The sequence below is a fragment of the Medicago truncatula genome, chromosome 4, assembly GCF_003473485.1.
Source record: "Medicago truncatula cultivar Jemalong A17 chromosome 4, MtrunA17r5.0-ANR, whole genome shotgun sequence".
Taxonomy (NCBI): domain Eukaryota; kingdom Viridiplantae; phylum Streptophyta; class Magnoliopsida; order Fabales; family Fabaceae; genus Medicago; species Medicago truncatula.
The window spans coordinates 28,767,303-28,780,353 of NC_053045.1; the positions used below are offsets into that span (position 1 = coordinate 28,767,303).

At 33.3% G+C, this 13,051-nt stretch overlaps 1 protein-coding gene across 1 annotated transcript; it reads right to left on the reverse strand.

Annotated features, from left to right (window-relative positions):
- Positions 1-6,281: 6,281 nt before the first annotated feature.
- On the reverse strand, positions 6,282-13,051 carry LOC25492354 (protein argonaute 5). Its single transcript, XM_024781686.2, has 22 exons — positions 12,257-13,051; positions 11,210-11,424; positions 10,941-11,096; positions 10,726-10,859; positions 10,527-10,633; positions 10,220-10,323; positions 9,897-10,035; positions 9,685-9,801; positions 9,499-9,606; positions 9,206-9,268; positions 8,868-8,978; positions 8,602-8,773; positions 8,399-8,520; positions 8,174-8,311; positions 7,944-8,086; positions 7,815-7,880; positions 7,650-7,713; positions 7,171-7,297; positions 6,999-7,072; positions 6,800-6,894; positions 6,678-6,709; positions 6,282-6,592 (listed from the first exon to the last, which is right to left on the reverse strand). Exons 1-22 carry the CDS (start codon positions 12,824-12,826, stop codon positions 6,423-6,425), a joined length of 3,027 nt encoding a protein of 1,008 aa, XP_024637454.2. The 5' UTR covers positions 12,827-13,051; the 3' UTR covers positions 6,282-6,422.

The following is a 13,051-nucleotide window of genomic DNA, read 5'->3' on the forward strand; positions in this document are numbered from 1 at the left end:
ATAATTTTTTAAAAAATAAATAATAATGTTATGAAATTAATCGCGAGATACTGTACAACATAGAATAGTAGAGAAAAAAATAAAAAGATAACAAAAGAGTATATTATATTACTTCTCAAGTGTCTTCTTTACATACAATATATGTCCTATTTATACAATTATTATATAACAATTTTTGAAACAATCATCCCTTATACATACATTTGTTATGTCCTTGTTTGTTTTATTACTATTGCTTTAATTTTTGTATTAATCCATACATTTCTTTTCTATATTTTTTATTATCCCATAAGTTATATATAAAGTGGTTAATCATATAATATGACAAAAAATAAAGTTATATACACTTTTTTCTATATTTTCGTTCTTTGCTTATAACAAGTTTCCTAGGAAAGTTCATATGACTAAAAAATTTCCATTGTCTCTTTAGTGCTTTGTCCGTACACATTTTTTAATAACTTTAGAAAGGAGAATGAATGTTTGTTCGTACACATTTTCCTGCGTGTCATGTGATGCGAAATGTCTGGTTATTATAGAAACTTCGGAAGCAGGTGAACATAAAAATAGGGATAGTGAACAGACTAGTGAATGAAATGAAACTGCGGGAAATTCTAATATGGTCAGATGACGAAATAAAAAGTGTTTAATCACACATACATAAAGAAATATTTTTTTTAATAATAAAGAGGAAATTGATAAAAAAAATAATTGAATATTTTAAAGACCATTTTTTTTATGTGTGTGTGTCCAAACACTATTGATTTGATCTTGAGACCATGAAAGAATACCTCATCTAATACTAAATAATAACACTGCTGTATCACGCGATGTGTACATTTGATCAGATAAGTATCGAACAAATGAAAATATTTAATTGATCACAAGGGGTTGAACACTAAGTTTGAGCACACATACATAATTAAAAAAATGTAGAAAAAATAATTAAATAATATTTCTTTTTTAAATAATTAAATGATATACTTTTGTGAGTGAGTGTCTATCTAAATGATGTGTTTAAAAGCTTGTGTCCAAGCAAGTCTTTTTCCCGAACAATATAAGACATTCAGATAATAGCACAACACAATGGAAAACACGGTGATACCGTTTGGTCCGGCTTTTTTTTTTTCCAGCTTCTCTACATTTTCAAGGAGAAGCTAGACCAAACACAATATCAATAAAGTACCTTTGAAGAAAAGTACTTTTTTTAGAATTCATAAAATTGAATGGAATGAATTTTAACAAAAAGTTGTTGAATGCTACTTCAAAAAACTATTTCTCCGTAATTTATTTCACAAGCACCTCTCTTCAACTCACGCATGCAACCTTTTCTTTTATTTTTTAATATTATTTTTCAATTTATTTTTGTCTTCCATTTTTTTTAACCGGTTCATATTATTTTTTTAAAGGAGGATCAATTTAATTTTATTATCTATTTTTGAAGGAATTTTATTATCTTTTTTATCACTTATATATTTAATTTTAATATCGTTTAATTATCACAACCTTACAAATATTTTTATTCATGTTGTCATTGAATGACACCAAATATTTTTATTCCCTTTCTTCAACCTCACAAATATACACACACACACATTATCGTTTAGAGTAATATTTTATGTTCGTATGTCTGTTTTTTTTTGTTACGCTAATGCGTTTTTTAGTGTTGTGTAATGCGTACAATTATTATTTTTATAAAATTTTGATTTTAATTAAAAGTACAAGTATAGATGCCTAAAAAAATTATACTTATAAATTTTACACATTGATATTGTAACAAACTATGCATATATTTTTCTTATTAAAAAAACTAAACATATATTTTTCAATGACACCAACAATGTAACAAATATAATACAATATAATATAAATTCTTATCTTTTTAAATGACACCAAAAATATGATATTCTTATAACAAAATTTGTTATACAGTATAATTGGAAGAAAAAAAAACTATTCTCTAGCTTAGCTCAGTTGATATAGACAATGTATAAATATATGCAAGGTCGCAGGTTCAAACCCCGGACACCACCAAAAAAATAATAAATTCAATGTTTCGTACAATATTTTACCAAACAACTTTTAACTTAAAAATAACTTTAAAACTAAAAAAAAAGAAACCAAACAGCTTTAGTTTTTTCTTTAAAGAGCTTTATTTAACTTTATTTTAAAGTAGCTTTTAGACCGAAAAAAGTCTGGCCAAACGGCACCTAAAATATTTTTTTTTTAACTTTTTTCTATATTAAAATAATTGTCACTTTAAAATATCAATACAATATTTATTAATTTTTTTATTAAATTTCATCAAATTTAACTACTCCATTAACACCTCTGTAATCTGTATGACCCAAAAGCAACAACGACAACAATAGAATATCTACTACACAAATGTTGTCAAAAAAAAATATCTACTACACAAATTAACCCTAAAATGGAACTCCCCTATTGCATATTTTTTTTTACATCGGGTAAAACAAAAATAGAACATTTGTGGTTCATTTTCAAAAAATAAATATTTAGACACTAGGAGTACAAACTCATCATCACATCACACTATATAGGTGGCATTTAGGGTGGGTAGGAGGAATTCTTTCCCACTATGGGAAAGTAAATTTTAACTGTTGGATTAATTGGAGAGTACACTCTTATCATACTCCATTAACACTAGATCATTTTTACACTACCTTCCTCTCCATCCTCTCTCTTCCATGTCTCACTCACCTACTACCACCACCGCCATCACCACCACCAACATGAAACACACTTCTCAATTGCACTGCTGTAGATTCAATTCAATCGACATGTTGAAAACTAAGAAAAAAATAAACCATTAAATATATTGCTTCCATTCTTGCTTCTACTTCTTCATATATAAATCGTGGTGAGGACTAAGCTCAATGAATGCTAATGCATGGACTCTTATGAACAAATCACCGTAATCAACATATCAATATGCATCCAATAATTTGGAGCTAAACGTCATCATTTCATCATATATAGACATTATGCACTTAGTTAAATAACAGCAGTAGCACAGTCAAGTCACGCAACAACAGGGAGATATCAATATATCAATTGCAATTCAATAGCATCATAACATTTCATTATATCTTACATAATGTTTAATACATTAACTCATGCTCAATTAATATCAACATATCTTAAACAGTTTTACAGACTGCATTAAACGTCATCATTGATCTCAATTACCATAAGGGGGTTCACTCTTGATCCAAACGTGCGACACAGATCGCACAAACACTCAAGACACTCCAACCTGGAAGTGCTCGCGAGGCGAGAATTCTTACTCGCCATGGCGAGTACAAGACAAGTTCCAAACTAATGCTGTTCTGGGTTTAATCTTGTCCTACATTCATTCCTATTCATTACTAGGTATGTTCAGGCACTCAAAGGCACTCAAGGTCCAACTAAAAAGTCGAAATTACAAAATCCAACATGCTCTCTGCCTTAGCTCGCTATGGCGAGTAAGGTTGCTCGCTATGGCGAGCAATACCAAAAGAACTCGCGAGGCGAAGGGAAAGGCTCGCGTGGCGAGCGATGAAGATCATCACTCGCGAGGCGAGGTTCATAGCTCGCCGTGGCGAGCGATGAATGTCGCTACGGCCAGGCTTCCTATTTTCACAAAAATCCGACGATTCACATGGTTCTAAGCCTAGTATTGATTCCAAAGTTTGTCCTAAACATTATCTAAGGTCCAGGAACATTTTCTACACCAATTTAATCAATTCCTACCGTTTAATCATCAATTTTAGGGATTTGACCTAGTTTTCGTTTTCTCCAATTCAATCCTAATTCTTGCTAACTAATCATCAGAATTACATTCAATTAACAATACAGAGTTATTAGTCTCACCCTTACCTTAATTTGCAGAAAATCGCAACTCTCCCTCTTGGTTTCTCTTCTCTTGGCTTTTTCTCCCTTTTTCTCCAAAAACGTACGTACAACAATGTTTTTCTAAAACTAGGTCTAACTCTTTTATATCTCCTCTTATTTACTTATCTTATCTCACTTTCTCCCCCAAAACTATCTAAAATATCAAAACAGCCCTCAACTAAATATTTTATATTATTTTCAAATCTTTATTTTATTTAACAATAAAATAAATCCCTTAATCTTATCAAATCTTCCAAAACTCATAACTTATCACAATATCAACCAAACTCACCTAGCGTTAGCAAGTTATCCTCTTTTCCTTTGAAAATTCTGTTATTCCGTTCTTTCCAAATAGTCCAAGATACCGAAAGCCAAATAATCTGCATGGACTCAATCGATTTCTTAGAGAAGCCACGCAGACCACTGAAATGATGAAAATGTTCAAAAAAGTGACAGTGGAAAGCTGTTGAGTAACCAAGCCAAGCCGCAATGATATGTCACACCCCGTCGAAAAAACCGCACGTGAGAAGTAAATGATCTCTGTCTTCGTTAAAACCACAATTAGCAATACACCCCTGTTCAGATGCAAGCAAAACCTTTCGTTGAAAAAGTTTGTCTTTAGTAGAAATCCGGTTGAGGAACAGGCGCCAAGCAAAAATTATTACTTTAAGAGGCACCGCTTTCAGCCATAAAAACCTGTAATTAATATTATGCTGATGATGCTCATCAACCTCCCTGTCTGTTAAAAAATAATAAGCAGAACTAACAGTGTAACAATTAGAATCATGTAAGTTTCTCGATAACTAAGATGAATATTCCTTAAAAAAATATTAAACTAATGATTTTAAAGATACTCATGATCTTTTTCCAATTTTTTTATATCAATATTTTTTTCCCCTTCTATAATAGCGACTATAACTCATAATGTGGAAGGAAATTCAAATGCACAAATATTTTGTTAGTCCAATGAAAAGAGTGATGGCGTGTCATATGAGAGGTGTGTTTGAAGGTGTAAATGTGATGCAAGCATTGCTCCTATAAATAAAATAAAATATACAATCTTGGACATCACTTTAATTTGATCTATTGAATGAGAGGAGGAATTCCAAAAATAGGTTTGGGCAGGTGGTGGCATTGGACCACTCTCAAAGTCCTATATACATATAAGAAGACAGTTACAGGCAGAGGAATCACAAAAAAAGCTTATAGCATTAGCAAAACAACCAATAAAAGGAAAAAAGAGATAACACACAATGACACATATCTCTCACCTCACCATTAGGTACATATACATGGATATTTAGGGGCACACAGTCGCACATGTAAAGTCAGAGAGATAACACACAATGACTCAGTTATGATACGGTCAATTTAGTCTCAATTTAGTGAAATCAATTTATTTTGTAAATTTTCATTAATTATTAATATTATTACTTTATTTTCTAACCAATCAAAAAATTTAAATCAACTCAAACTGGCCAAATGAAAAATTGACTAAAAAAATAGCCAATAGTACCAGGGCAAATGAAATGGACGGATTGTAGGACCAGAAAATTGATTCCAAATTAATCTTACCAAATGGTTTGGCGTAATTGTACCAGGTGCCTAAAAGTACGACATTTTGGTATTCATATTTAATACAGGGTAGGTTGATATATTTTTTTTGTTCAATAGTAGGTTATTAAAAAGAATAACCCAATTTCAATGATGTTTTTGTACGCACACAAATTCCAGAGACCAAAATGATCGACATGAGGGGACTACGGTGTACTCATAAGGTACTTAAGGATACAACAATGTGTGAGATCTGAATCTGTTAGTCATAAACTTTGACAACATCATTATCGACTAAACTAAGGTTCATGCAAATTTATTGGATATGAACGTTGGAGGGACTTCTAGAGACGAGAATATTGAGTGTTGAAATACCTTCCTATGTGAAGACTCAAATGTGTTTAATTGAATTCATTATGTGTCACATTAAATAAGTTACTTAATTGATTATTGTATTTTTTTGGAAGAATGTTGATTATTATTATTATGGATAAAATGTGGTAGTGTGACATATATATTCAGTTGATTAACATTGTAGTACCACACATACTTGTTTTTTGATGATGTTTCTGAAATGTACGTATATAAGAGATTGTCATCATGAGACACTAATTTTGCACCAGTTTCACAAAACCAATTGTTAATTGTGATTTCAATGAATAAACATGTTCATATATATTAGGATGTATTTTTATTTTGAAAAAATTATTGGGATGTATTTATTCCTTTTCTTCATCTCACAAAAATTGTTTTAAGTATTCCTTTTGTTTTAATTGTCGATTTTGAATATTAATTAAGAATTAATTCTTTTTCATACAAATTAACAAGAAATTATAAACGAAGGAAAGTGAATATCTTCTCCAAAATTAGATTGTATAATTACAAACAAACAAACAAAAAAGCAATAGACATTAAAAGGCAAGGTGAATGAACCAACATTCAAATCTTCCCTCCAAAACTTGTATGCCAAACCAACATCAACAGTAAAACATAACTTCTAAAACGTTTCCCATAATTGAGGGCAGTGTTGCAACAGAGTTGGGGGCACTCCTATTACCACTTGCAGAACCGGAATCATGATTTTCCACATCACTAATGTAGCAGCGAGCTCGGGAAGCTAACAAGTGGGCATAATAAGCAGGAGGAACTGCATACAAGGATCAATATTCTAGTAAAAATTATAGTTTTGTATGAACTACAGTTAAATCCACAAAGAAAATAGAGTAACATACCTATTGACACCGATCGAGTACACCTTGCATAACTGGAAAGTGAAAAAGAAAATATGAGAGGGCTTCTAAAATTAAATGAAAACAGTAGTTCAGACTAGAAAACTAAATGAAAAGGTTCATACGTGTAACATAAGTTATTGGTTAAACCCTGTAACTGATCTGCACTAAAGTTATTTTCATCAAACAACACATGATAATGAGTTGGTCGACTAGTCCCCTGAAAAACGAAGACATTCAAATGGAAACAGCACAGATTGGTTAAATGTGAATTGAGCAACTAGTACATACGAGCATAAAACTAATTGATCTAATAAGTATTACTTGAATCCCAGCATGGCTGTTCAGATAAAAATCAAATTCCCTGGGATGGCAAATGGTTGTATCTACCACAGTTCCTTTGACAAAATTTCAAACAAAAAAATCAGTACATATAGATAAATTGGAATGAGAACAGATACCAGTTGTAGGGCAGGCAAGAAATAAATTGAAAAACCTGGCATTATGTTTCCACTTTTATCTGTCTGATCAGAACTGACCGGAAAGAATCGGGTGTGATGTCTCTTTTGGACAACCACAAATGTAACTTTTGGCAGATACCCCTCTTCAAATGAGGCACAAGCCTGAGACCGAATTGAAAAATTCATCAAAAATAGAATGCATTTGTATATAAAGAGGCAGAATAAAAAGTAAAAAGATATTGAGAAAGTCCTTATTCTATCTACAAGGCACTTGCATAGAACGAGAAAAAAAATCAAGAAAAAACAGCAAGAGCATTTCTGTGGTCACTATGTTCTGTGGTTGTTAAATATGTTAATTGACCTCAGCTCAGTGGTTATCTGATATATGGACGTATGTTAGGCGCTGATTCAAACCCGCATGACCCAATGTGTTTTGTGTTTGAGTGTACGAGTTGGGCCACTAGGCCCTTCCGAAAACAAAAATAAAATAAAATGTGGAGTTAGATTGCCATACCTTCCAAATTGCATCCATCTCATACAGCAAAACCTGACTAAACTGCCCTTCACTTACTCCATCTCTGATAAGCACAAATTAATATTGAAAAAGAAATCATATTAAATAAATTTAAATATGCACATAGACATCCTTATGTATCATTTAGTTAAAACCAAATCCAACCTGTAAAATATGATCCTCTCAGGCTTCCGTTTATTATTTGATCTATAGAAAGCCAGGAGTAACTCCCTGAAAATTTAAAGAAAAATCAGTTGACTCAACATGGGGAATATGCAAATCTAACACTGTTACCTTATCATTCCACCAGGCACAGTTCCCTTTTGAGGATGTTTTGTTTCTGTATAAAGATCTTGAATAATTTCTTCCCGATGAATCTGGGAAGAAACCATCCCCCTGTACTTTGTGACGCAAGGCCAATCCATGGATGCCACCACCTTTATAATTCAACACGCAGAGTACAAATATATAAATATGATTTCATAAAAAAACTGCAAATAAGTACGCAAAAAGACAAAGCTTACTGCAGCTATAGAAGGACTTGAGTCTTCTCCTGGATGAGGGTGTGTTACATCCGCTCCAAATATTATAGTTGGTTTATCAGTTACTAGGGGAATATTATATATAACTGCATCATTCAGCACGGTGTTACGACCACCAACCTAGACAATCAAGAACTAAATGTTTAAAACGTGGTAGCAATCACATAAAAACATTGGAACATGCAGATTATTTACTGGACAACTTACCTTAACATTAATCTTTAAAGCCAAATTCTCCAGATACATTTTATTCATCTTTGCCACTTTCCTTGGCTCGCAACATTGAGTCACAATTCCTAATTTAGTTTCACATTCACGCTTTATTTGGTCTGCAAAACAAAACAAAGTAATTCATTCAATAAAGTAAAACCAAACCTTAGAATTTAATTTGGACTTGATAGAAAACTTACCATAAAACCTCCCCTTGAAATCAGGCAAAATAACTATCAACAGTTGCAGCCTTCCTTTCTGGTTTGTACTATTAAGTTTTGCCTTGCAGTACTTGTCGAATTCCTCAAGCTCTTTCTCAATTTCATTTGAATTGGCTGGGGCTATAGGTACCAAAGGATCTCGGTTGAAAAGCTGGTACAAGATCCAAACAGGTAAAAGAGGTTGTCAAAATTATGGGGAAGCATATAATAATTATTAAATGAAATAGTACAAACAAACAACATACTATTCCCTTGGCTTGACAGATAATAGCCAACTCCGCACAAAATTGAGTTGGGTTCAATCTAGAAAAGCTAAGGCAACTCCAAAATTCCACCTTGCCACCATTAACCACTTTCTACAAAATAAAAAGGTCAACATTGATCAACAATTTAACCATTGCCATAGGAAATAATCTAATATCTAATATTAAAATCAAATTTAGAGTGTCACATGTTTACATAAGATCGAACACACGAGTAAAATAAAATTCAAGAGGACCATACGCTCCACAAGCACAAAAGTAAAGTATAAAGACCACAATAGTTTGAAAGCATCCATGCAAAAAGAATAGATTTATCATACATGTTTCATCATATTCCATTGTCCCATCATGGGGTTAATTTTTGACTCTCCACCATATTTGAGCTGCAGTCAGAAGAAAATTAAAGATTAGTAGATACATTGAATAATTTATGTATTTGGTTTAGGTTCTTGACTAGATACATACATTATTCAATGTATCTAAAAAGTCAACTGTCTCTTGTAAATAGGACCGGAGGTAGTATTACACAAGGTAATTAGCCAAATTTTTAAAGATTATTAAATATTACACAAGGCAATTAGCCAAATTTTATTAAGCATAAACCTATGTATACCGTTGGGGGAGGCAAAACACGGGCATCAACCAAAGCAAGTTCCTCCCTTACATTGATACCAAACTCACACACAACTTCGTCTATGTTGAAACGGTGCTGCTTCACGATCTGCCAAGAAATGAAATGTCAATTATGAAGGGGAAAAAACACGCACACAAACACAGCCTATATAAATAGGTAACATACATTTTTAATATCACTTTCCCTCTGATGGGGACGCTGACAGTTGGCCCTTAAAAGATTAGTTACTTGCTCTTCGTTCAATCTTTTGGAGTACCTTTGTCCAGGCTCAATTTGACAAAGCTAAAACAAAAACACCACAACAGATTTGAGGTCTAATACAACATCATAAAACATTATGCAGAACTTCAATACATAGATGTATAGAAGGGATAAACCTCCATTGGAAAATACATAGGCCTCGTGTCACTTCCGGCTTGGAGAGCGGGAAGAAGTGGATGCTTTAACACAGTACCGTATCTCTCATGGAAATGATCAACAACTTTTTTCCGAGTTACTTTGTCATCAAGCATGAACCTTAACGGATAACAAATTACAAACAAAATGAAGAGTGATATCAAGCCTAAAGTTGTTAAAATAAAGCTTAGGCAAGGAGGACACACCTTTCCCTCAAGTAGATAAGTAGCCTATACACATTAGACACAATTTACTCCAACGTCTAAGGAATAACTAAAATGGTAAAGAAAATAAAGTTACTCACGTTAGGTCTCTGAGTGGCTCTTTTGAGACACCGGTCACCTTGTAACTCCTTATGATCTCTCCGCGAGAGAATCTTACCTTAAGACCTCTCAAGGCTTTCGTGATCTGAAACAAAGTAAAAAATATATTCGCTAATGATAACTAACGTCTCATACTCTTGGTGTCATAAAGGGAATGAAGAAAAATAGCCTTGGCATGAAATTATTAGAACATAACCAAATTATAAGTAGTTCATGTCTCATTTTATGTCACCTCATTTAATACAAGTTCATAACATAATAATAAAAAACAAAATCCATCACAAATACCTTGACACGATCTTGATCGGACAGTCGCCTTGAAAAATTCAACTTAAAATTCTTAGAAATAAAGTCAGTCACAAGAATCGGTTCATAAAAAGCCCTCGAAGCAACATCTGAAACAAAGTATCACTTGTCAAAGACTGAAATATAGATTCAATTGTAATTACTCAACAAGAAAAATATCAGTAATGTGTAGAAGTAAAACCAATATTGAGGGACAATCCCATCTGTGTTGGCCTAAGGCTTTGATAATAGCCTTTCCAATATTCTGTCCCACCGCCAAGAGGCCCCTGTGCCCCCAAACGGGGAGAGAAAAATGACCTCCCTGCAACAGTATACCTGAAAAACAGTCTATCAATTAAAACCTGATCACTTAAATCACAAAATCCAAATAAACCACACAAAATATAATGTTGCTACATTTCAGATGGAGTTGCTCGCAAAGTAATATCAAGAGCTTGTATGGTTTCATAAGGACAATCCAGCTGCAAACGACGGAGAAACTGAGCAAGATGGTTCAAATCGGGTTCCGAAGCTAACTTAATTGTAACCTTAAACTCGCGTTCACGCTTTTTCCTGTTACAAATGATAAAATCAAAAGCTTCAGTTCACGCTTTTTCCTTAAATCGGATCATAACATACATTGAAAGTTACCAGCAGTATTAATAACTGATTTACAGCAAACTCACGTGTCAGAACCAGAAGAGGATCCTTTGTTCTCATCAACCAAGTTAATCACAAAAACCTTCGACGTAAATGGTAATGGACCAGCAGTAAACAGACTCTTTCTCCCATCATAGGCAGGAATCCTATTCCCCAATAGGGACTCCTTATGCATTTTCACCAACTGATTGATAACATCCCTGGACACTTTCTTCGATGCAATCTCAGGTGCAATCAATACCTAAAAACAAAATTTTCAGCCTCTCAATTTCATATCACATTTTTTTTTAAGGAATTTCATATCACATTGTTAATCACCGGCCTGATTTTTTCAAATCAGCATAATAAACAAAAAAAAAATAAAAAAATCTGAACACTTAAAATGGAGTTAAGAAAAATGCAAGAGCATAATCAAAATTTTCAGCCTCTAAATCCAACTCACAATTGTAACTTACTAGATTCATTGTTTCAGATCAACATAATAAACAAAAACAAAAAACCTAAACACTTGCATTTAAGTTCATAAAAAAAACAAGTTATGTGCATAATCAAAAACTTCAAATCAGCACTTGAGCGTAATCAAAAATTTTAATCTCTCAATAACCATAAGACATTGTAACTGACTAGGTATATTTTTTCAAATCAACACAACAAACAAAACCAAACACTTAAAAAAAATTAAAAAATATAAAATAGCATAATCAAAATTTTCAGTATCTCTAAATCCACAACACAATTTGTAAGTAATTTGTTTTATAGTTTCCTATCAACATAATGAACAAAAACGCAAAACCTAAAGACGGAAAAAAATTAGTTCAAAAATTTCATAATTTCCTTCCAAATAAATTATATATCAACTTTCAGTCCTTTAAATATAACAGTTTTTTTCCCTCTTCAATATTTTGTCTCAAAAATCTGTCTTTGCAAAATTTCATATTTCGCGTTCCAACAGTTTAGTAATTTAACTGTTTAATCATAAATTTAACAGTTTCATATTATTAATTAGTAATTAATAATTAGTAATAAAAATTAAATATCAAAGATTGAATCGAGTATGAGAAAAATATACGAACATCGTAATGGTGAAGAACTTTATTAGTAGCGACTTGCACATGGAAATGATTGGCGCGAACTCGAATCTTCCTTCCTACTTGACCGAAACCAGGACGGTCAGGGAACCTTGTCGCCTTCTGAGACGACGGAGCAGAAGCCTCCGGAACCGTCTCCAGTGTAAGCTTCTTTTCAAGTTCAGAACTCAGCAATGCTGTCGTCGGAGGCAGAGACGAAGATGGAACAGTTGAAACCGAACTCGAACCAGCGGCAACCGGTGCTACGACAGATGGATGATAAATAACCGGCGATGATGTTGATGAAGAAGCGGTGACTGTAACCGGAGTTTGAGTGGAAGATGGAACGGTGTGTCCGGCGTGTGAACCACGACCAGCACCACGGCCTGATAGTAAAGCATTGATGGATGATTGTTGTGAAATCGGCGGAGAAGGTTGGTTACGGTGAGAATCGGGATGGTTTGCACCACGGCCACGGCCTGATCCTGGAGCATTGACGGAAGATTGTTGAGAAGTCGCCGGAGAAAGTTGGTTACGGCGAGGATCATAATGGTTTGCGCCACCGCGACGAGACATTGTGAAGAAAAACGGTTACGGAGAAGATTTGGATTTTTGTGAGAATGGAGAAAATGTGAAGAGTTGGTTATATGAGTAGGAGAGTGGTAACTGCAGTGGGAGAAAGAAAGACGCACTTTGGAAATTTCGAACGTTTTTTTTAAATTAAATTAAATAAAGATGGAATTAGCGCGTAGTTGGAGAGATTCCTGATTTGTTTGGTTAGGACGTTTAGGTTCTCAATCT